Source organism: Mustelus asterias, chromosome 22 (assembly GCF_964213995.1).
Source record: "Mustelus asterias chromosome 22, sMusAst1.hap1.1, whole genome shotgun sequence".
Lineage (NCBI taxonomy): Eukaryota > Metazoa > Chordata > Chondrichthyes > Carcharhiniformes > Triakidae > Mustelus > Mustelus asterias.
The window spans coordinates 75,906,034-75,930,593 of record NC_135822.1 but is presented as its reverse complement, the minus strand read 5'-3'; the positions used below and the strand labels follow the sequence as shown (position 1 = coordinate 75,930,593).

Below are 24,560 nucleotides of genomic sequence, written 5' to 3'. Positions count from 1 at the left end.
ATCTGCAAATTTGGAGATAATACATTCAGTTCCCTCTTCCAAATGCAGCCAGCTGAATAAGGTAGATTTAATACAAGAAAAGGATTTGAGTAAGACCCTCCCCAATTAAACAACTTACAATCTGGTTACAGACTGCTGACACCCAGCAGAAGGGGATGGGGATGTACAGGGAAGCAAAGAAATCAGCTTTAATAGACAATTTGGTCATTCCCCTCTCTTACGCTGTGAAGAGAACTAGCACAATATTTTCCAGACTCAACAGGCAAGTTGTGACACAATGGATCATTCATGTAGGGGGGAGTAAAAAGGGAGGTTGGAGTTATATGGAACAGCAGTTTGGGAGATAGATACCATTCTTTACAGCTGACAGCTGGGAGTGAGGGGGCTAGGCTCCAGTTGTGGCCTACTTGACTACCAATGACATAGGTAGGACTTAGAAAGAGGTTCTGTTGAGCATGAGCAGTTAGGGCTAAATTAAAAAGCAGAACCACAAAAGTAATAATCTCTGGATTACTACCTGAACCATGAGTGAATTAGCACAGGGTAAATAAGATCCAGGAGTTGAGGACATGACGTGACATTGCTGTGAGAAAAATGGGTTTCGATTCAAGGGGCAATGCTTTGACAGGCTGAGCTGGAAAGGAAGGAACAGAAACTAACAGATGAGATAGAGGAACATTAATCACTGGATGACTCAATATAGTCCTGTGCTTTAGGTGGGTACACATCGGTCTTTATAACACCAGCATTCTCCCTTGTGCCCTAACACAAACCTAAAGAAGTAGGAGCAGCCTCGTACAGTGTTATGACTGAAGTGATCTGATGTCTTCTCGCTTCCGTAGTCCTCTGTTGGGTCTGACCACAGCAAGTCGCACATCGGGCCAAAGGCTGGTGGTTCCTTAAATCTGTCCAACTGAAAGACAGGAGATGAAGCATTAAAACCAAGCAAAGAACTTGCGTTACTACCCTTCACCCACAGTCAACAAAATTCAAATCTCAAGTACAGTTACTGAAGTGAGGTGGGAAACCTGGCAACCAATTTACTTACAGCAAGGGCTAACAAAGTGGGGATTTGAGGGACAGAGGGCAGGGAGTTAGAGAGTGGGTACAGCAGCGTGGTGAGTGGTAGCATGGCAGAGAAACCAGAGTACCAGGCTAAACAATCCCCTGTTCATCCACTCCAGCATCTGTGACGTCCCAGGCCAGCTGTGGGAGGTATACTTACTCTCCGAATGTCATCTAGAGTGTGGACATCGGGTGACAAGCCCCCATGTAGGCAGAGGAACTGACGGTTTACTATTGCAGCCAGGGGCAGGCAGTCAAATGCACCCATGCAGACGTTGTACAGATGATCTGAGTACTTGATTCTACCTGGGGACAGGATTAAAATATAAACCATATTAAACAAAGTTGAACACTCGACATACTCATTGACTGACACCCCTCCCTCATACTATCCTCCAAACCCATCGCAGCTCCATACTATGAAGAGGTATCAATGAATCCACATAATATAAATCAAATAATTCTCAAAGAAAATGCTCAATTCACTTTACAGTTGATGAAATGTGTATAAAAGTGTAGTCACCTGCTGTAATTTAGGAAACACAGCAGCCAAATTATACATAACAGCACGGTGATAAATCAGATCACCTGGCTGAATGTTTTCACTTGAGCGACTTCTATTTTCCAGAAGAATGGCACGAAATCCCCCAGTCCTCTTCCGTGCAATCTTTTACATCCACTTGAGGGGGAAGAGAGTGAAACACTCCCTCAGCACTGCATCACAACAGGCTGCTCTGAATCTTTCTGACATGGGACTTGAACCCGTGAATCATCAGTCCAGCTCCTGAGTTACTGCCCATGTTTCTGCCAGACTGTCTCATGGCTCACATGTGAAAGTGAAACATTTCAAACCCCCCTTGACATCCGCTGCCACATGTGGCTGCAGAAAAACACGCTATGATTCTTTCCCGAGTCATTAGCTGGAGTTATTGGAGAGCTCTTTATTGAAAACTTTACACTGTCAATATACTACAAAGACAAGTTTTACTCTTGATCCTTCCTTGGCGAGCTTTTCTCATGGTCCTGATCTAATTCCCGCGAACCATTTCAGGCACTGCATCAAAACTCAAAATGCTGCTTCCCGTAACCAAACTCACATCAAGTCCCATTCTCCATCACCCCTGTGCTCATTAACCCACACTGCCTTCTGGTCTGGAAATACCTCCGTTTTCAAATCCCTCCATTGATTTGTCACCCTCCCTATTTCGGTAAACTTCTTCATCCAACCAGATCAAAAGTCTCCTTCAATTCTGACCGATTGCTAATCACCAATTTTCACTGTCAGACAACCCGTAGTTTAGTCGCCAAAGGGCCTATTTCTCCTGAAACTCTCTACCCTCCTTCAGGATCTCCTTAAAATACACCTCTCTGACCAAGCTGTTGGTGACCTGTCCTAATATCTGAAGTGGCTCAGAGTCAGATGGAGTTTGATCTCATTCCTGTGCATTGCCTTGGGGACATTGCCACGTCTTCCTGTGTGAATTAGACACAAGTTGCTGTTGTACCAGAAAGCTACACTTCACCCTGACTGAGAGCAGTGTCACAGGAGACCATGAGATTTCTCTTGCATCGACTCACTGGTCAGCTCCTGTCACAGAGACTAAAAATATCAGGGGAAACCAACTGTATTCCTAAGAGGCTGTGAGGGAGCTCAGATTAATGCTGGGTACATTTCCCTGGCCTGTTGTATGCAATATCTGATGCACAGCATACTGTTAGTGGCTTACAGTAATACACACTCCATACCAGGAGAACAATCCGTTAGTTCTCTGGTTTCAGAGCTCTGCAGCTCCTGTACAAAGCTTTGGCAACGACAGCTGTTTGAAGCTGAAGACCTCCCATGCCATCTGTCACAAGATACATCACAGCCAACAAGCTGTCCCAGTCTGGATCCAAAGCCCATGCCCAGTTAGAAAATGGATTTTATTTGCTGAAGTTAATAACAGGACTTGCATTTATCCAGCTCCTTCCATAAATTGGGTATGACACTGGGTGCTCTTCCCTGGTGAGTCTACGTGAACCAGCTTGTGTGTAACCCCCTGCAATCCTTTAATATCACAACACTGTGACTGCTTCCAAGACTGTAGTGGGTTTAAGGGCAAGCTCCGAAATAGTGCAACCTGACTTTTGTACAACTCCATCAACACATCTATTTAAAAATCTGACCTTACTTCGCATTACACAATAGGGGAGAAGAATGTCTAAAAGCCTGGTCCAACAGGGTACAACACCACTTCAAATAAGAACAGATAAATTCTCCCATCAGTTCTGGACTAATATTTATCCCTCAACTAAAATCATTGATAAGCAATGATCTAATAATTTCTTCCAATGCGGTTTGTGGGATCTTTCTATGCATAAATAGACTGCTATAATTCCTACATCACAACATTGGCTGCATTTCAAAATGTCCTTCGCTGCAGACGAAATGCTCTGGGAGGTGCTGAGTTTATGAAATGCGCTATCCATCCATCTATATATCTTGATTTTCTTTTCCTGCAGAGAAAGCACTCTCCTACCAGGTAACCAGTGCATGCACAGTGTTAGCATAATGCTATCCAGAACTTTAATTCAGTGGTAATTATGATGGACTCAGTTGAGAGGGAGCTGCTACCATATTGCAGACAGGCTGTTGTGGTTTATTTTCAAACACGATGAACAATTGCAGTTACCAGTCATGCGGTAATGCAGGGTAAACTCATGGAGAATCATAGATTAATCCTCAAGGATTATCTGTGTAATCGCCTATTAAAAAGCAGACAGTAAAACCACAAGAAGGGGATGACCCTTTAATTGAATACAAGGGCATCCCAAATCACTCGAACACAGTGATTTCCAAAAAGCCTCTGACAGCAATCTGCACAAAGAAATCAAAACAAGGTGAAAGGAGTGACAATCAAAGTAAAACAAATTCACTGCTGGGGTGGCACAGTGGTTAGCACTGCTGCCTCACAGCGCCAGGGACCCGGGGCAGCACGGTGGCACAGTGGTTAGCACTGCTGCCTCACAGCGCCAGGGACCCGGGGCAGCACGGTAGCACAGTGGTTAGCACTGCTGCCTCACAGCGCCAGGGACCCGGGGCAGCACGGTAGCACAGTGGTTAGCACTGCTGCCTCACAGCGCCAGGGACCCGGGGCAGCACGGTAGCACAGTGGTTAGCACTGCTGCCTCACAGCGCCAGGGACCCGGGTTCAATTCCAGCCTCAGGTCACTGTCTGTGTGGAGTTTGCACATTCTCCGTGTGTCTGCGTGGGTTTCCTCCGGGTGCTCCGGTTTCCTCCCACACTCCAAAAGATGTGCGGGTTAGGTTGATTGGCCATGCTAAATTTCCCCTTAGTGTCGGGATTAGCAGGGCATATATGTGGGGTTATGGGGATAGGGCCTGGCTGGGGTTGTGGTCGGTGCAGACTTGATGGGCCAAATGGCCTCCTTCCGCACTGTGGGGATTCTATAAATCTAGGACAATGAGAAAGTGGAAATCAAAGAAGGACTAGGGAAGAAGAGTGAGAGGAAGAAGAGAGGGATGTAAGGGTGCAGATGAGGGTAGTGCAGTCAATGTAGTTTATATGGATCTCAGCAAAGCCTTTACAAGGCACCACATGGGAGACTTAAAAAGGTAAATGCACAAAGGATACAGCGTAATTTGATAAAGTGGATTCAAAATTGGCTCAGTTGCAGGAGACAGAGGGTGATGACTGAAGGCTGCTTTAGTGACTGGAACTGTGTTGGGTCCCCTATTATTCGTCATTCATATAAACGACATTGGTGATTATGTGGTGGGTAGGATTAGTAAGTTTGTGGATGACACAAAGATTGGCCGGGTGGTTATCCCGGCTGAGTGAGTGCCTTGGGCTACAAGAAGATATAGACGGAATGGTCAAATGGGCAGATAAGTGACCAGCGGTGTGCCTCAGGGATCAGTGCTGGGTCCACTGTTATTCGTCATTTATATTCATGATTTGGATGAGAATATAGGAGGCATGGTTAGTAAGTTTGCAGATGACACCAAGACTGGTGGCATAGTGGACAGTGAAGAAGGTTATCTCCAATTGCAACGGGATCTTGATCAATTGGGCCAGTGGGTTGACGAATGGCAAATGGAGTTTAATTTAGACAAATGCGAGGTGATGCATTTTGGTAGATTGAACCAGGGCAGGACTTACTCAGTTAATGGTAGGGCGTTGGGGAGAGTTACAGAACAAAGAGATCTGGGGTACAGGTTCACAGCTCCTTGAAAGTGGAGTCACAGGTGGACAGAGTGGTGAAGAAGGCATTCGGCATGCTTGGGTTCATTGGTCAGAACATTGAATACAGGAGTTGGGACGTCTTGTTGAAGTTGTACAAGACATTGGTAAGGCCAGACTTGGAATACTGTGTGCAATTCTGGTCACCCTATTATAGAAAGGATATTATTAAACTAGAAAGAGTGCAGAAAAGATTTACTGGAATGCTACCAGGACTTGATGGTTTGAGTTACAAGGAGAGACTGGATAGACTGGGACTTTTTTCTCTGTAGCGTAGGAGGCTGAGGGGTGACCTTATAGAGGTCTATAAAATAATGAGGGGCATAGATCAGCTAGATAGTCAATATCTTTTCCCAAAGGTAGGGGAGTCTAAAATTAGAGGGCATAGGTTTAAGGTGAGAGGGGAGATATACAAAAGTGTCCAGAGGGGCAATTTTTTCACACAGAGGGTGGGAAGTATCTGGAACAAGCTGCCAGAGGTAGTAGTAGAGGCGGGTTCAATTTTGTCTTTTAAAAAGCATTTAGATAGTTACATGGATAAAATGGGTATAGAGGGATATGGGCCAAATGTGGGCAATTGGGATTAGCTTAGGGGTTTAAAAAAAAAGGGCGGCATGGACAAGTTGGGCCGAAGGGCCTGTTTCCATGCTGTAAACCTCTATGACTCTAAGTGGCAGATGGAATTTAACCCTGAAAAGTGTGAGATGATGCACTTTGGAAGGAGTAATTAGACAAAGAAGTGTTCAATGATTGGCAGTGAATGGCAGGAAGTTCTGTGGAACAAAGGGATCTTGATGTGTTTGTCCACAGATCTCTGAAATCAGAAGGGTATGTTAGTAGGGTGGTGAAAAATGCAAATGGGGCACTTGCCTTTATCAATTGAGGCATAGATTACAAAAGCAGGGAAGTGATGTTGGAGTTGTATAGAACTTTGGTGAGGCCACAGCTGGAGCACAGTGTGCAGTTCTGGTCACCACAGCATAGGCAGGATGTGATTGCACTGGAGGGGGTGCAGAGGAGATTCACCAGGATGCTGCCTGGGATGGAGCATTTAAGATATGAAGAGAGGTTGGATAGGCTTGGGTTGTTTTCTCTGGAGCAGAGAAGACTGAGGGGCACAAGATTATGAGGGACAAGGACAGAATGGATAAGGAGCAGCTGTTCCCCTTAGTTGAAGGGTCAGTCACAAGGAGGCATAGGTTCAAGTTGAGGGGGCAGGAAGTTTAGGGGGGATTTGAGGAAATTTGTTTTTACTCAGAGGGTGGCGACAGTCTGGAATGCGCTGCCCAGGAGGGTGGTAGAGGCGGGTTGCCTCACATCCTTTAAAAAGTACTTGGATGAACACTTGGCACATCATAACATTCAGGGCAATGGGCCAAGTACTGGCAGATGAGATTAGGTGAGAGTTCAGGTGTGTCAATGCAGACTCAATGGGCCAAAGGGCCTCTTCTGCACAGTATGATTTTAGTTATTTATTAAGAGCAGTAGAGTCCCAACTAATTCCAATCCTCACTCATTTCAGAGGACCCAGGACTTGGCTTCCAAACTGTGCCACCTCAGCTTAAAGCACTTAGTCTCTGCAACAGGAGCTGAGGAACAGACAGTGGGGTAAACATCAGCGAGATACAGGGACACAGCTAGCACACAACACAGACTTCCAGCCATTGTACAAGTACAGGGAAATGAAAACTGACTCTGCAACTTGCTCTGCTAAAGCAGCCTGTGTTATCTCGTTTGTCTGTACACAACTGACAGAAGCGTTGCTACCACAGTGAGGAGTGAGTCATTCTCTTTATCCAGTCTGTGTTGTTTGTGTGGAGGAGGTGACAGACACACAGGGGCTGCACAGCACCAGAGGTAGCTTCCCTTTTACACTGATATGCACACATGAGCTTAACACAGAGACACACACAGACCATACTGTACGAGACAGGAGTGAACCCTATCCTTTTATCCAGCTTGAACATTCAGGAGCTATAACAGAGTGAAACGTCCACTAATACTGAGGACAAATCCATTTCTCCCATCTATCTCCCTACTCCTGCCACGGCTAAATGGCCCCCACATCCAAACACAACTATCCTAAGGTTTGGGCTGGAAGGAAGGCAGCCGGTCTGTTTGAGTGTACTGCTTGTTTGCGGGATATACTCACATTCCTGCTTGAACGTGAAGTACTCAGTAAGGTGTCTGCATTCATGATTTCCCCGCAGCAGAAACATCGTGCTCGCATGGTGAATCTTCAGAACCCAAAGCATCAGCACACACTACAGAGAAGAAATCTTTGACAAGTGAAGCAGAGACAAGCAGACTGGAGAGGCAATTAGATAAGAACAGGGAAACAACATCAAGGGTACCAGTGAAGAATTGGGAGGGGACTGAATTATAGTAACACAGGGCGCTGGGGGAAGAGGGGAGAGCAACCCCTCTCCCCCAGCACCCTGTATTACTGACTGTATCTCTACTGATAATCCAGCTTCCTCACACTGTCAGTCAGTAACCCCTCTCCCCCAGCACCCTGTGTTACTGACTGTATCTGTACTGATGTTAATCCAGCTCCCTCACACTGTCAGTCAGTAACCCCTCTCTCCCCAGCACCCTGTGTTACTGACTGTATCTGTACTGATGTTAATCCAGCTCCCTCACACTGTCACTCAGTAACCCCTCTCCCCCAGTGCCCTGTGTTACTGACTGTATCTGTATTGATGTTAATCCAGCTCCCTCTCGTTCACTCAGTAACCCCTCTGCTGTCACTTTGCTGCCTGCGAATATTATGCCATTGGTCTTCAGACACAGCAATGTACATCCAGACACTCATTGCTCATGTCCCAGAGTTATCACTGATGTGGTGCGGTGAGCAGTGCTGCTCCTTCAGCTGGTCAGTCCACTCAGTGTGGACCTCATGGTCAGCACTGGTCAGTCCATCAGTGGGGAGCTCGTGGTCAGCACTGGTCAGTCCCCTCAGTGGAGACCTCGTGGTCAGCACTGGTCAGTCCCCTCAGTGGAGACCTCGTGGTCAGCACTGGTCAGTCCACTCAGTGGAGACCTCGTGGTCAGCACTGGTCAGTCCACTCAGTGGGGAGCTCGTGGTCAGCACTGGTCAGTCCACTCAGTGGGGAGCTCGTGGTCAGCACTGGTCAGTCCACTCAGTGTGGACCTCATGGTCAGCACTGGTCAGTCCACTCAGTGTGGACCTCATGGTCAGCACTGGTCAGTCCACTCAGTGTGGACCTCGTGGTCAGCACTGGTCAGTCCACTCAGTGTGGACCTCATGGTCAGCACTGGTCAGTCCACTCAGTGGAGATCCCCTGGTCAGAACTGGTCAGTCCACTCAGTGGGGAGCTCGTGGTCAGCACTGGTCAGTCCACTCAGTGTGGACCTCGTGGTCAGCACTGGTCAGTCCACTCAGTGTGGACCTCGTGGTCAGCACTGGTCAGTCCACTCAGTGGGGACCTCGTGGTCAGTCCAGTCAGTGTGGACCCCGTGGTCAGCACTGGTCAGTCCACTCAGTGGAGACCTCGTGGTCAGCACTGGTCAGTCCACTCAGTGGAGACCTCGTGGTCTGCACTGGTCAGTCCACTCAGTGGAGACCTCGTGGTCTGCACTGGTCAGTCCACTCAGTGGAGACCTCGTGGTCTGCACTGGTCAGTCCACTCAGTGGAGACCTCGTGGTCTGCACTGGTCAGTCCACTCAGTGGAGACCTCGTGGTCTGCACTGGTCAGTCCACTCAGTGGAGACCTCGTGGTCTGCACTGGTCAGTCCGCTCAGTGGAGACCTCGTGGTCAGCACTGGTCAGTCCACTCAGTAGAGACCTCGTGGTCTGCACTGGTCAGTCCACTCAGTGGAGACCTCGTGGTCTGCACTGGTCAGTCCACTCAGTGGAGACCTCGTGGTCTGCACTGGTCAGTCCACTCAGTGGAGACCTCGTGGTCAGCACTGGTCAGTCCACTCAGTGGAGACCTCGTGGTCTGCACTGGTCAGTCCACTCAGTGGAGACCTCATGGTCAGCACTGGTCAGGCCACTCAGTGGAGACCTCGTGGTCTGCACTGGTCAGTCCGCTCAGTGGAGACCTCGTGGTCAGCACTGGTCAGTCCACTCAGTGGAGACCTCGTGGTCTGCACTGGTCAGTCCACTCAGTGGAGACCTCGTGGTCTGCACTGGTCAGTCCACTCAGTGGAGACCTCGTGGTCTGCACTGGTCAGTCCACTCAGTGGAGACCTCGTGGTCTGCACTGGTCAGTCCACTCAGTGGAGACCTCGTGGTCTGCACTGGTCAGTCCACTCAGTGGAGACCTCATGGTCAGCACTGGTCAGTCCACTCAGTGGGGATCTCGTGGTCAGCACTGGTCAGTCCACTCAGTGGGGATCTCGTGGTCAGCACTGGTCAGTCCACTCAGTGGAGACCTCGTGGTCAGCACTGGTCAGTCCACTCAGTGGAGACCTCATGGTCAGCACTGGTCAGTCCACTCAGTGTGGACCTCATGGTCAGCACTGGTCAGTCCACTCAGTGTGGACCTCATTGTCAGCACTGGTCAGTCCACTCAGTGTGGACCTCCTTGTCAGAACTGGTCAGTCCACTCAGTGGGGAGCTCGTGGTCAGCACTGGTCAGTCCACTCAGTGTGGACCTCGTGGTCAGCACTGATCAGTCCACTCAGTGGAGTCCTCGTGGTCAGCACTGGTCAGTCCACTCAGTGTGGAACCCGTGGTCAGCACTGGTCAGTCCACTCAGTGGAGACCTCGTGGTCAGCACTGGTCAGTCCACTCAGTGGAGACCTCGTGCTCTGCACTGGTCAGTCCACTCAGTGGAGACCTCGTGGTCTGCACTGGTCAGTCCACTCAGTGGAGACCTCGTGGTCTGCACTGGTCAGTCCACTCAGTGGAGACCTCGTGGTCTGCACTGGTCAGTCCACTCATAGAACATAGAACATTACAGCGCAGAACAGGCCCTTCGGCCCACGATGTTGCACCGACCAGTTAAAAAAAAAAACTGTGACCCTCCAACCTAAACCAATTTCTTTTCGTCCATGAACCTATCTACGGATCTCTTAAACGCCCCCAAACTAGGCGCATTTACTACTGATGCTGGCAGGGCATTCCAATCCCTCACCACCCTCTGGGTAAAGAACCTACCCCTGACATCGGTTCTATAACTACCCCCCCTCAATTTAAAGCCATGCCCCCTCGTGCTGGATTTCTCCATCAGAGGAAAAAGGCTATCACTATCCACCCTATCTAAACCTCTAATCATCTTATATGTTTCAATAAGATCCCCTCTTAGCCGCCGCCTTTCCAGCGAAAACAATCCCAAATCCCTCAGCCTCTCCTCATAGGATCTCCCCTCCATACCAGGCAACATCCTGGTAAACCTCCTCTGCACCCTCTCCAAAGCCTCCACATCCTTCCTGTAATGTGGGGACCAGAACTGCACACAGTACTCCAAGTGCGGCCGCACCAGAGTTGTGTACAGTTGCAACATAACGCTACGACTCCTAAATTCAATCCCCCTACCAATAAACGCCAAGACACCATATGCCTTCTTAACAACCTTATCTACTTGATTCCCAACTTTCAGGGATCTATGCACACATACACCTAGATCCCTCTGCTCCTCCACACTATTCAAAGTCCTCCCGTTAGCCCTATACTCAACACATCTGTTATTCCTACCAAAGTGAATTACCTCACACTTCTCCGCATTAAACTCCATCCGCCACCTCTCGGCCCAACTTTGCAACCTGTCTAAGTCTTCCTGCAAACTACGACACCCTTCCTCACTGTCTACCACACCACCGACTTTGGTGTCATCAGCAAATTTGCTAATCCACCCAACTATACCCTCATCCAGATCATTAATAAATATTACAAACAGCAGTGGCCCCAAAACAGATCCCTGAGGTACACCACTTGTAACCGCACTCCATGATGAATATTTACTATCAACCACCACCCTCTGTTTCCTATCCGCTAGCCAATTCCTGATCCAATTTCCTAGATCACCCCCAATCCCATACATCTGCATTTTCTGCAGAAGCCTACCATGGTGAACCTTATCAAACGCCTTACTAAAATCCATATATACCACGTCCACTGCCTTGCCCCCATCCACCTCCTTGGTCACTTTCTCAAAAAACTCAATAAGGTTAGTAAGGCACGACCTACCTGCCACAAAACCATGCTGACTATCACCTATCAATTCATTACTCTCCAAATAACTATAAATCCTATCCCTTATAATTTTTTCCAACATCTTGCCGACAACAGAAGTGAGACTCACCGGTCTATAATTCCCGGGGAAGTCTGCACTGGTGGAGACCTCGTGGTCTGCGCTGGTCAGTCCACTCAGTGGAGACCTCGTGGTCAGCACTGGTCAGTCCACTCAGTGGAGACCTCGTGGTCAGCACTGGTCAGTCCACTCAGTGGAGACCTCGTGGTCAGCACTGGTCAGTCCACTCAGTGGAGACCTCGTGGTCAGCACTGGTCAGTCCACTCAGTGGGGTGCTCGTGGTCAGCACTGGTCAGTCCACTCAGTGGAGACCTCGTGGTCTGCACTGGTCAGTCCACTCAGTGGGGAGCTCGTGGTCAACTCTGTGTTCTGGGGAAGTGCGGCCGTTTGGTTCTGCATTTCCAGAGGTGATGCTGCTCACCTCATCCAGAGTTCCTATAAACTGCCGGACAAGGATTCAGACCTGCTCTCACCATCTATCGGAAAACCACCAACGACAGGCTGAGAGCTAAGCAGAGTATCTGAGCGGGGAGATCTGTAGGGAGTGGCTGGTCGCTCAACCTCCAGGGCAGAGTGATGGAGAGTTTGATAGCAGAATCCTTTACTCTCAGATCAAGGGAGCCGTCACAACCCACTAGATCAATCCTGAACAGAGCCACACAGCTCGCCTGACATGCAGGATTTTTACTCCACTGGTCTCACAGTTTCAGTTGTCTTTACTGGCTGGACATGACTAATGCTGGATCTGCAACAACTCCCACTCGCTAAATCAACATGCCTCCCACTTATTCCTTAAACATTCAGGACCTGACAAGATGCTGAATTATTTCGCTGCCATTACTCTGCCGAATGTCAAATCCCGACCGAATCTAAACTGCTTTATCAGACCCCATTCTCTACACATATACCTGATGTGGGCATCACAGTAAGGTCAGAATTTGTTGACCAGGCTAACTTTCCCCGGAAAGGGGGTGATGGGCCTTTCCAAAAGTGAAAATGCTGGAAAATCTCAGCAGGTCTGGCAGCATCTGTGAGGAGAGAAAAGGACTGACATTTCAAGTCCAGATAACCCTTTGTCAAAGCCCCCCCTCAGCTGGCGTTTCAAGTCCAGAGGACCATTTGTGAGGGGCCTTATTTGACTTAAGCTGCTTGGTTCAATGGAGGGGATTTGCTTGCTCAGGTCAGAGGGGAGTTCGAGTTGGGAGTGGGACTGGAGTCACGTGTAGATCAGAGCGGGTAAAGATGTCAGCTAAAAGGGCATGAACAAATCAGCTGGGTTTTTAGTGACAATCAGTTGGTGTTAGAGCCACCAGTTTGCAGTTACCATCAATAAACTTGGAAACTTGCTAAATTGCAGCCATGTGAGTAGCTTTAAAATGAGAAGGACACAGCAGGTCAGTCAGAATCAGCAACGGTAGATGAAGTTGGCAGGGTATCCAGCACCTGAACTTTGCTCTGACCTGCCTTTCCTATAAAGCCCGAATCGCAGGTTTCTGATGAGAGAAACTCCCAGCCTGCAGTATACTGAGGCGAAGCAGGGCTCTATTTAATATAGTAAAGCGGACGGTCAAAGGCCCCCCCTCACTGCTTGCTCAGTGGGCACACGCTCACAAACTCAGGGACTCACCTCAATGCTGAAGTAGCCACGATCCACGTAGTCTCCAAGGAACAGATACTGAGTGGTGCTGGGTGGGCCACCCACTTCAAACAGCTTCATCAGGTCAAAGAACTGACCGTGAATGTCACCACACACTGAGGCAGAGAATAAAGGCAGCAAATTAATTGGAAGCCTTTGAGTGCTTCTGAAATACAAGGTGAACAATACGACTGTCCCACACTCCCCGACGGTCAACTAATACCTCAGGCCGGAAAGGGGGGAGCAGCAGGATGGAGAGGAGGGCAGCAAAGGAGATGGAGAGGGTGACGGAGGGAGAGTTTGTGAGGCAGGGACAGAGATGGGGCAGGGAGGGGAGATAGCAGCTAGCACAGACCTGTGATGGGGGCCTCCACTTCAATGAGTGTCCGTTCCTTGCGAAAGATAGCGGCCCCATCCTCGATGATCTTGATGGCAGCATCTTCCTCCAGTCTCCCTTCTTTAATAAAATGAGCCCTTAAGACGTCGAGTTTCGGTTTACCGTCTGAGTAAACATCCTGCATGGTGAGACGCCGAGCAGGTGGAATGGGAACAGCTAAGAGACAGAGAATAACCCTTGTTACTGCCAAACTTTAACCCAGAACACTGATCCACGCACACACAGAATACTGATCAAACAATACCTGCTGCACAACCAACTGTCAGCAACCATTCAATTCTAGACCATGGTCTTGGGGTACTGTCGCTGAGGGAGTGCCGCACTGTCAGAGGGTCAGTACTGAGGGAGTGCCGCACTGTCAGAGGGTCAGTACTGAGGGAGTGCCGCACTGTCAGAAGGTCAGTACTGAGGGAGTGCCGCACTGTCAGAGGGTCAGTACTGAGGGAGTGCCGCACTGTCAGAGGGTCAGTGCTGAGGGAGTGCCGCACTGTCAGAAGGTCAGTACTGAGGGAGTGCCGCACTGTCAGAGGGTCAGTACTGAGGGAGCGCTGCACTGTCAGAGGGTCAGTACTGAGGGAGTGCCGTGCTGTCAGAAGGTCAGTACTGAGGGAGTGCTGCACTGTCAGAGGGTCAGTACTGAGGGAGTGCTGCACTGTCAGAGGGTCAGTACTGAGGGAGTGCCGCACTGTCAGAGGGTCAGTACTGAGGGAGTGCCGCACTGTCAGAGGGTCAGTACTGAGGGAGTGCTGCACTGTCAGAGGATCAGTACTGAGAGAGTGCCGCACTGTCAGGGGGTCAGTACTGAGGGAGTGCCGCACTGTCAGAGGGTCAGTACTGAGGCAGTGCCGCACTGTACCTGTCCTGGGAGTGTTTGATGGGGACAGTGTAGAGGGAGCTTTACTCTGTATCTAACCCCGTGCTGTACCTGTCCTGAGATTGTTTGATGAGGCACTGTAGGAGGAGGATAAATATTCCTCCTTACTTGAAAAAAAAAGAGATAATTGTGTTTGAAGTTCAGAGAAGGTTCACTTGACTCATTCTGGGGATGAAGTGCTTATCTTAGGAAGAAAGGTTGAACAGTTTAGGCCTATACTGATTGGAGCTTAGAATAATCTTTTTGAAACATGGGTAAATTCCAAGGGGGATGTAACCACATTTGGGAGACTGGAACTTGGGGACCTAGTTCCAGAATAAGAGGACCACTGAAGGCAGAGATTAGGAGAATTTCTTTCTCTCAGAGAGTCATTACTGAATTCACTTCCCCAGAAAGTCGTGGGTCAATTCCTTCATTCATTCGAGGCTGCGCAGATGTCAGGAATACAAGCCCCAGCTGGTAATCTCTCTCATTCTTTTACAGCATGGAAGCATATCTGGCTTGGCCAGCATTTATTGCCCATCCCTAATCGCCCTCGAGCCAACCCATCCCTTGCTATTTTAGTTTTTGTACCAGTCTGCCACATGGGACCTTTTCAAGCGCCTTATTAAAGTCCATATAAACTACATCCACAGCCCTTCCCTCATCAATTTTCTTTGTCACCTCTTCAAATAAATCCAATCAAGTTGGTGAGACATGACCTTCCCCATACAAAACCATGCTGCCTGTCACTAACTAGTCCATTTTCCTCCAAATGTACAACTATCTTGTCCCTCAGTATCTTCTCCAAAAGCTTCCCCACCAATGATGTCAGACTCACCGGACTATAATTTCCTGGATTATCCCTGCTTCCTTTCTTAAACAAGGGAAGGACATTGGCTATTCTCCAGTCCTCTGGAAGCTTGCCTGTGGTCAAAGAGGATGTGAAGATATCTGTTAAGGCCCCAGCTATTTCTCCCCTTGCCTCCCACAGTAACCGGGGATACATCCCATCCGGCCCCGGGGACTTGTCTACTTTAATGCAATCTGGGATACTCAACACTTCCTCCTTCGATCTATTGACATTCTCTAGAGCGTTCAGACACCCATCCCTGACTTCAACAAGCATCATGTTCTTCTCCTTGGTGAATACCGATACAAAGTACTCATTAAGGATCTCACCCACTTCCTGTGGTTCCATGTATAACTTCCCTCCATTGTCCTTGAGTGGGCCTACTCTTTCTCTTACTACCCTCTTGCTCCCAATATATGTATAAAAAGCCTTGGGATTCTCCTTGACCGTGTTTGCTAAAGACATTTCATGACCCCTTTTAGCCCTTCTAATTCCATGTTTAAGTTCCTTCCTACTTTCACTCTACTCCTCAAGGGTTTTGTCAGTTTTTAGCTGCCTGGGCCTATCGCATGCTTCCTTTACCCAGAGTCCTCAACTGTTCCTCATACAAAAGCTCTTCATTCCAGGGATCATTCTTGTGAACCTCCTCTGGACCCTTTCCAAGGCCAGCACATCCTTCCTTAGATATGAGGCCCAAACCACTCACAATACTCCAAATAGGGTCTGACCAGAGCCTTATACAGCCTCAGAAGTACATCCCTGCTCTTGTATTCTAGCCCTCTCGACATGAATGCTAACATTGCATTTGCCTTCCTAACTGCCAACTGAACCTGCACGTTAACCTTAAGAGAATCTTGAACAATGACTCCCAAGTCCCTTTGTGTTTCTGATTTCCTAATCATTTTCCCATTTAGAAAATAGTCTCTGCCTCCAATCCTCCTTCCAAAGTGCAGAACCTCACACTTTTCCACATTGTATTGTGTGAGGGCAGCTAAAGTCACCCACCACAACGACCCTGCTTTCTTCACACCTTTTCAGTATCTGACTACACAACTGCTCCTGTCTCCTGCGGGCTGTTGGGAGGTCTGTAGTACACTCCCAATATTGTGATTTCACCCTTCCTATTCCTGAACTCCATCCATAATGCTTCACTACACAATCCCAATGTCTCCTCCCTCCACACAGCTGTGATCTGCTCCCTAGCCAGCAATGCGACTCCCCCACCCCTTTTGTTCCCCCTTCTGTCCCGTCTAAAACAACAATATCCTGGAATGTTAAGCTGCCAGTCCTGTCCCTCCTTTAACCATGTCTCCGTAATTGCAACAACATCATAATCCCATGCAGTAATCCAGGCTCTCAGTTCATCTGTTTTACCTGTTATACTTCTTGCATTGAAGCAAACGCACTCCAGACCTACAGTCCCGCGGCCTCCCTCTGCCGGCTCTTACTCTGCGCTGTGTCTATCTCAGTCTGAGCCCCGCGGCCTCCCTCTGCCGGCTCTTACTCTGCGCTATGTTTATCTCAGTCTCGCTTTTCCCCCCAGTCTTACTGGCCTGTTGTTCCAATTCCCACCCCCCTGCCACACTAGTTTAAACTCTCCCACCAGGATATTGCTGCCCCTCCAGTTCAGGTGCAACCCATCCTTCTTGTGCATGTCCCACCTTCCCCAGAAGACATCCCAGTGATCCATATATCTTTCATAGTTTCTCCTGTTCCTCTTCTAAACAGTGCACACTGCTGCCACTGTGCATTGGTGGTGGAGTCAGTGAATATTAAGGATGTGGTTTGCGTGATGGATTGGGCTACATTCACCACCCTTTATAGTTTCTCGCGGTCTTGGGCAGAGCAGGAGCCATACCAAGCTGTGATACAACCAGAAAGAATGCTTTCTATGGTGCATCTGTAAAAATTGGTGAGAGTCGTAGCTGACATACCAAATTTCCTTTGTCTTCTGAGAAAGTAGAGGCATTGGTGGCTTTCTTAACTATAGTGTCAGCATGGGGGGGACCAGGACAGGTTGTTGGTGATCTGGACACCTAAAAACTTGAAGCTCTCGACCATTTCTACTTCGTCCCCATTGACATAGATAGGGGCATGTTCTCCTTTACGCTTCCTGAAGTCGATGACAATCTCCTTCATCTTGCTGACATTGAGAGATTATTGCTGCCACACCAGCTCACCAGATTCTCTATCTCTTTCCTACACTCTGTCTCATCATTTTGTCATCAGCAAACTTGAAAAATGTAAAATGTTTCACTCTGTTCAAGCTGCTCTATAAGTTGTTGTAAATGATGGAAAAGGAAAGGCTGTAGGTCTATCCTCTCTCTCTCAACAGGCTGAGAATAGTCACATTGCAGAACCATCAGCTGCAGAATGCCTGGAATCAGCTGGGGAGAGTTCTCAGGAACACAATTCCTGTTACTGTCATCATTAATCTCTCTGCTGCCCAGGAATCTCCCCTCTCCTCACCACAGCTGCCAAGGCGAAGGATGTGGCAGAGAGAATCTCCTGAATCAGGATAGCAGCAAAAAAACAGACCCCCCAGGGTTAGCTGAAATCTGGCTGGGGACCATTACCATTCTAGAATAGAAGGGAATCCCTACAGTGCAGAAGGCGGCCATTCGGCCCATCAAGTCTGCACCAATCACAATCTCAGCCAGGGCCTAACCTCTTAACCCCATGTATTTACCCTGCTAGTCCCCCTGACACTAAGAGGCAATTTAGCATGGCCAATCAAGCTAACCCGCACATCTTTGGGCTGTGGGAGGAAACCAGAGCACCCAGAGGAAACCCACGGACTCACGGGGAGAACGTGTAAACTCCACACAGACAGTCATCCAAGTCCAGAATCGAACCCGGGTCCCTGGCGCTGAGAGGCAGCAGTGCCACCATACTGCTCTGTCCTTGCTCTCACTTGACATTCAATCACCTTCTCTCACCCTCATGCCCCACCCTCTCACAGTCTAATAAATGTGGGTGTTTAACAACTCGTACATCCAGTTAACATGCAGGAAAGGCAAGCAATTAGGAAGGTAAATAGCACACTGGCCAAAGTGATGGGAGAATCCATTCTAAAAAAATGAGTGTGATCTGACTGAAAGCTATAAATATCTGAGAAGGTTTGACAGGGTAGATGCTGAGAGGCTGCTTCCTCATGGGAAGACTCTCTGGAACTCACTGGGTACAGTGTCAGAACAAAAGGTCGATCATTTAGGACTGAGACATAAGAAATTTCACTCAGAATTGCAAATCTAAGGAATTCTGCATCCCAGAGATTTGTGGATGTCCAAGACTTGAGTTGAATAGATTTTCAGGCATTCAGGGAATTGAGGGATATGAGGGTAGTGGAATTGTGCGGGACCAGCCAAATTCTGACTGAACGATGCAACAGGATCAAAGGGCTGAATGGCCAAATTCTGTTCCTGATCTTTGTGTCCCCATATTGCAGATAGAGCTTGTCCATCCAGCACCCCTCCATCACCTTCCAACATTGATTAATTTATTGTCACATGTATTGGGGTACAGTGAAAAGTATTGTTCCTTGCGAGCTGTTACAGACAAAAACATACCATTTAGAGTACATAGTGCAGAGGAAAAGGAGAGGGTGCGGAATGTAGTGTTACAGTAATAGCTAGGATGTAGAGAAAGATCAACTAAATATAAGGTAGCAACATAGAATCCCCACTATGCAGGAGGCCATTTGACCCACTGACAACTATCCCGCTTAACAGCCCCTATCCCCGTAACCCCACATATTTACCCTGCTAATCCCCCTGACACTAAGGGGCAATCTAGCATGGCCAATGAATCTAACCTGCACATCTTTGGAGTGTGGGAAGAAACCGGAGCACCCGGAGAAAACCCACACAGACACGGGGAGAACATGCAAACCCCACACAGACACGGGGAGAATGTACAAACTCCACACAGACAGTGACCCGAAGCCGGGAATCAAATCCAGGTCCCTGGCGCTGTGAGACAGCAGTGCTAACCACTGTGCCACTCTGGTTCCTACTCATCCCACACTTTAAACCCCAACATCCCCCCACCTCCCTAAACTCGTCTACTGAGGTAGTTTGGGCTGAGGTTAGAAGCAGGAAAGAAGAGGTCACCCTGTTGGGAGTTTTTTATAGACCTCCAAAAAGTTCCAGAGATGTAGAGGAAAAGATTGCAAAGATGATTCTGGATAGGAGCGAAAGTAACAGGGTAGTTGTACTGGGGGACTTTAACTTTACAAATATTGACTGGAAAAGCTATAGTTCGAGTACTTTAGAGGAGTCAGTTTTTGTCCAATGTGAGCAGGAAGGCTTCCTGCCGCAGTATGTAGGTAGACCAACAAGAGGCGAGGCCACATTGGATTTGGTACTGGGTAATGAACCAGGCCAGGTGTTAGATTTGGAGGTAGGTAAGCACTTTGGTGACAGTGACCACAATTCGATTACGTTTACCTTAGCAATGGAAAAGGATAGGTATAAACCAAAGGGCAAGAGTTATAGCTGGGGGAAAGGAAATGATGATGCGATTAGACGAGATTTAGCTGGCATAGGTTGGGGAAGGAAACTGCAGGAGATGGGCACAATTGTAATGTGGAACTTGTTCAAGGAACAGCTACTACGCGTCCTTGATAAATATGTACCTGTCAGGCAGGGAGGAAGCAGACGTGTGAGGGAATCGTGGTTTACTAAGGAGGTTGAATCTCTTGTGAAGAGGAAGAAGGAGATTTATGTTAAGATGAGACGTGAAGGCTCAGTTAGGGCACTTGAGAGTTACAAGTTAGCCAGGAAGGACCTAAAGAAAGAGTTAAGAAGAGCCAGGAGGGGACATGAGAAGTCTTTGGCAGGTAGGATCAAGGAAAACCCTAAAGCTTTCTATAGGTATGCTAGGAGTAAAAGAATGACTAGGGTAAGATTAAGGCCAGTCAAGGACAGTAGTGGGAAGTTGTGCGTGGAGTCTGTAGAGATAGGAGAGGCACTAAATGAATATTTTTCATCAGTATTCACACTGGAGAGGGACAGTGTTGTCGAGGGGAGTACTGAGATGCAGGCTGTTGGACTGGATGGGATTGAGGTTCATAAGGAGGAGGTGTTAGCAATTCTGGAAAGGGTAAAAATAGATAAGTCCCCTGGGCCGGATGGGATTTATCCTAGGATTCTCTGGGAGGCTAGATAGGAGATTGCAGAGCCTTTGGTTTTGATCTTTGTGTCGTCATTGTCTACAGGAACAGTGCCAGAAGACTGGAGGATAGCAAATGTTGTCCCCTTGTTCAAGAAGGGGAGTAAGGACAACCCTGGTAATTATAGACCGGTGAGCCTTACTTCTGTTGTGGGCAAAGTTTTGGAAAGGATTATAAGAGATAGGATTTATAATCACCTGGAAAGGATTAATTTGATTAGGGATAGTCAGCACGGTTTTGTGAAGGGTAGGTCGTGCCTCACAAACCTTATTGAGTTCTTTGAGAAGGTGACCAAAGAGGTGGATGAGGGTAAAGCGGTTGATGTGGTGTATATGGATTTCAGCAAAGCGTTTGATAAGGTTCCCCATGGTAAGCTTTTGCAGAAAATACAGACACATGGGATTGAGGGCGATTTAGTGGTTTGGATCAGGAATTGGCCAGCTGTGAGAAAACAGAGGGTGGTGGTTGATGGGAAATATTCATCCTGGAGTTTAGTTACTAGTGGTGTACCGCAAGGATCTGTTTTGGGGCCACTGCTGTTTGTCATTTTTATTAATGACCTGGATGAGGGCGTGGAAGGATGGATTAGTAAATTTGCGGATGACACTAAAGCAGCTGGAGTTGTGGACAGTGCGGAGGGAAGTGGCAGGGGTTACAGAGGGACATAGATAAGCTGCAGAGCTGGGCTGAGAAGTGGCAAATGGAGTTTAATGCGGAAAAGTGTGAGGTGATTCACTTTGGAAGGAGTAACAGGAATACAGAGTACTGGGCTAATGGTAAGATACTTGGTGGTGTGGATGAACAGAGGGATCTGGGTGTCCATGTGCATAGATCAGGTTGATAGGGTTGTTAAGAAGGTGTACGGTGTGTTAGCTTTTAGTGGTAAAGGGATTGAGTTTCAGAGCCAGGAGGTCATGCTGCAACTGTACAAAACTCTGGTGCGGCTGCATTTGGAGTATTGCGTACAGTTCTGGTCGCCGCATTATAGGAAAGCTGTGGAAGTGTTAGAAAGGGTGCAGAGGAGATTTACCAGGATGTTGCCTGGTATGGTGGGAAAATCGTATGAGGAAAGGCTGAGGGGCTTGAGGTTGTTTTCGTTAGAGAGAAGAAGGTTAAGAGGTGACTTAATAGAGGCATACAAGATGATCAGAGGATTAGATAGGGTGGACAGTGAGAGCCTTTTTCCTCGGATGGTGATGGCTAATACTAGGGGACATAGCATTAAATTGAGGGGTGATAGATATAGGACAGATGTTAGAGGTAGGTTCTTTACTCAGAGAGTAGTAAGGGCGTGGAATGCCCTGCCTGCAGCAGTAGTGGACTCTCAACATTAAGAGCATTTAAATGGTTATTGGATAAACATATGGATGATATTGGAATAGTGTCGGTTAGAGGGGCTTTAGGTTGGATTCACTGGTCGGCGCAACATCGATGGCTGAAGGGCCTGTACTGCGCTGTTATGTTCTATGTTCTAAACCCTCCCCCCACACCAACCAACCCCCCAATGTGCCACCCCCACATTGCACGAACTCCCCCCAGCATCTCCCTAACCATCCCACACTAAACCCCAACATTCCCCAGACCCTCCCCCACACCAATTTCCCCCACCATCAAACACACCAACCAACCCCCCAGCCCCACACAAACCCCATCTCCAAACACCCAACACTAACCAGCCACCCCCACATCTCCAACAGCACCCAACTCCACCAGCATCTCCCTACCCATCCCACACTGATAAACCCCAACCTTCCCGACCTCCACATCTCACCCCATCCCCACTCCCCCCTCCCCCCTCGCACCAACTCCCTAAACCCTCCCCCCACACCAACCAACCCCCCCAACACTAACCAGCCACCCCCCACTGCACCAACCCCCCCCAAACACCCAACACTAACCAGCCACCCCCCACTGCACCAACCCCCCCCAAACACCCAACACTATCCAGCCACCCCCCCACATTGCACCCCCCACTGCACCAACCCCCCCATCAAACACCCCCCCCCCAAACACCCAACACTAACCAGCCACCCCCACATTGCACCAATCTCCCTGCCCACCCCACACTAAACCCCAACATTCCCTCCCCCGCCGCCGCATCTTCTCCCCCCCGCCCACCATCTTCCCTCACCCCGCCCCGCCTACCTTTCACCACCCTTTCCACCGTGGAGGGATGTTGGGCCTGGTTCTGACTCTGGCTCTCGGTGTTCGCCGCCATGTCCTCGCGGTGTCTCCGGCCGCTACTCCCGGGGCTGTCCGGCCTCAGCCGCCCCTTGGCGCCTGCGCACTGCCCACCGGGACCTGTAGTCCACCCCCTTGAACTACAACCCCCATGATGCCTCCGCGCCGCGCTCTGCCCGCCGGGACTTGTAGTCCGTCCCCTGAACTACAACCCCCGACAGGCGCCGCGCTATCGACCGAGACCAGCAGCAGCCAATCAGAATCCTCGCGGGGATCACGGCACCACCCAGGTTCTACGCATGCTCAGAGCACAGCAGGGCCCCCTGGTGGCAATGTTAAATATTTATTAGTGTCACAAGTAAGGCTCACATTAACACTGCAATGAAGTTACTGTGAAATTCCCCTAGTTGCCACACTCCAGCGCCTGTTCGGGTCAATGCGCCCTAACCAGCACGTCTTTCAGAATATGGGAGGAAACCAGAGGACCCGGAGGAAACCCACGCAGACACGGGGAGAACGTGCAGACTCCACACAGACAGTCACCCGAGCCGGGAATCGAACCCAGGTCCCTGGCACTGTGAGGCAGCAGTGCTAACCGCTGTGCCACAATGATTAATCTCGCTCCAAAACCTTCATTCCACCAGTAAAATTCCACCTCCAGCTCCCACATTTAGTAACTGCATAAGAAGTTGGAACAGCAGGAGTCCATTCAGCCCCGCCGTCCAGTGATCAAGATCACCGCTGAACTTGGACATCAACTGCACTTTGCTGAATTCTTTAATGTCCAAATTTCAGTCTACCTCAACCTTGAATATACTACCAGAAGGACGTGGAGGCGTTAGAGAGAGTGCAGAGGAGGTTTACCAGGATGTTGCCTGGTATGGAGGGTCTTAGCTATGAGGAGAGATTGAGTAAACTAGGGTTGTTCTCCCTGGAAAGACGGAGGTTGAGCGGCGACCTAATAGACATTTATAAAATTATGAAGGGCGTAGATAGGGTGAACAGTTGGAAGCTTTTTCCCAGGTCAGAAATGACAAACACAAGGGGTCACAAGTTCAAGGTGAGGGGGGGCAAGGTTCAACACAGATATGCGGGTGACGTATTTTACACAGGGCGGCATGGTAGCACAGTGGTTAGCACTGCTGCTTCACAGCTCCAGGGACCTGGGTTCGATTCCCGGCTTGGGTCACTGTCTGTGTGGAGTTTGCACATTCTCCTCGTGTCTGCGTGGGTTTCCTCCGGGTGCTCCGGTTTCCTCCCGCAGTCCAAAGATGTGCAGGTTAGGTTGATTGGCCGTGCTAAAAATTGCCCCTTAGTGTCCTGAGATGCGTAGGTTAGAGGGATTAGTGGGTAAATATGTAAGGATATCGGGGTAGGGCCTGGGTGGGATTGTGGTCGGTGCAGACTCGATGGGCCGAATGGCCTCTTTCTGTACTGTAGGGTTTCTATGTTATGTTATGTTTCTACAGAGGGTGGTGGGGGCCTGGAATGCATTCCCAAGCAAGGTGGTTGAGGCAGACACGCATGGACCGTTTAAGACTTATCTCGATAGCCACATAAACAGACTGGGAATAGAGGGATACAAACGGATGGTCTAGTTAGGAACACATGATCGGTGCAGGCTTGGAGGGCCGAAGGGCCTGTTCCTGTGCTGTATTGTTCTTTGTTCAATGTTGGCGGGTCTGCAGCTTTCTGAGGTGACATTCACCACCCTATACTTTGTATAGCGCACAAGAAACAATACTTTTCACTGTATACCAAAACATGTGACAATAATAAATCAAATCAAATATAATCGCAGTAAGATTCCCTCGCTCTTGTCCAATAACCTATAAGAACATTCCATTTTCCTTCGTAATTTCCTCCTTTCTGTGAATGTTAAGGGGACATTTCACATGTTCATAGAATGATTGCAGCGAAGGAGGCCATTTGGCCC

At 48.9% G+C, this 24,560-nt stretch overlaps 1 protein-coding gene across 1 annotated transcript in view; it reads right to left on the bottom strand.

Annotated features, from left to right (window-relative positions):
- The window catches only part of LOC144510202 (serine/threonine-protein phosphatase 2B catalytic subunit gamma isoform-like), a 48,364-nt gene extending 25,602 nt beyond the window's left edge, over positions 1–22,762 (bottom strand). Inside the window, exons 1-6 of the mRNA XM_078239691.1 lie at positions 22,589–22,762; positions 13,523–13,720; positions 13,159–13,283; positions 7,462–7,573; positions 1,226–1,371; positions 774–913 (exon numbers count right to left, since the gene is read on the bottom strand). Coding sequence (XP_078095817.1) covers positions 774–913; positions 1,226–1,371; positions 7,462–7,573; positions 13,159–13,283; positions 13,523–13,720; positions 22,589–22,661 — 794 coding nt within the window. The 5' untranslated portion in view covers positions 22,662–22,762. The remainder of the gene's footprint in view (positions 1–773; positions 914–1,225; positions 1,372–7,461; positions 7,574–13,158; positions 13,284–13,522; positions 13,721–22,588) is intronic.
- Positions 22,763–24,560: the final 1,798 nt, after the last annotated feature.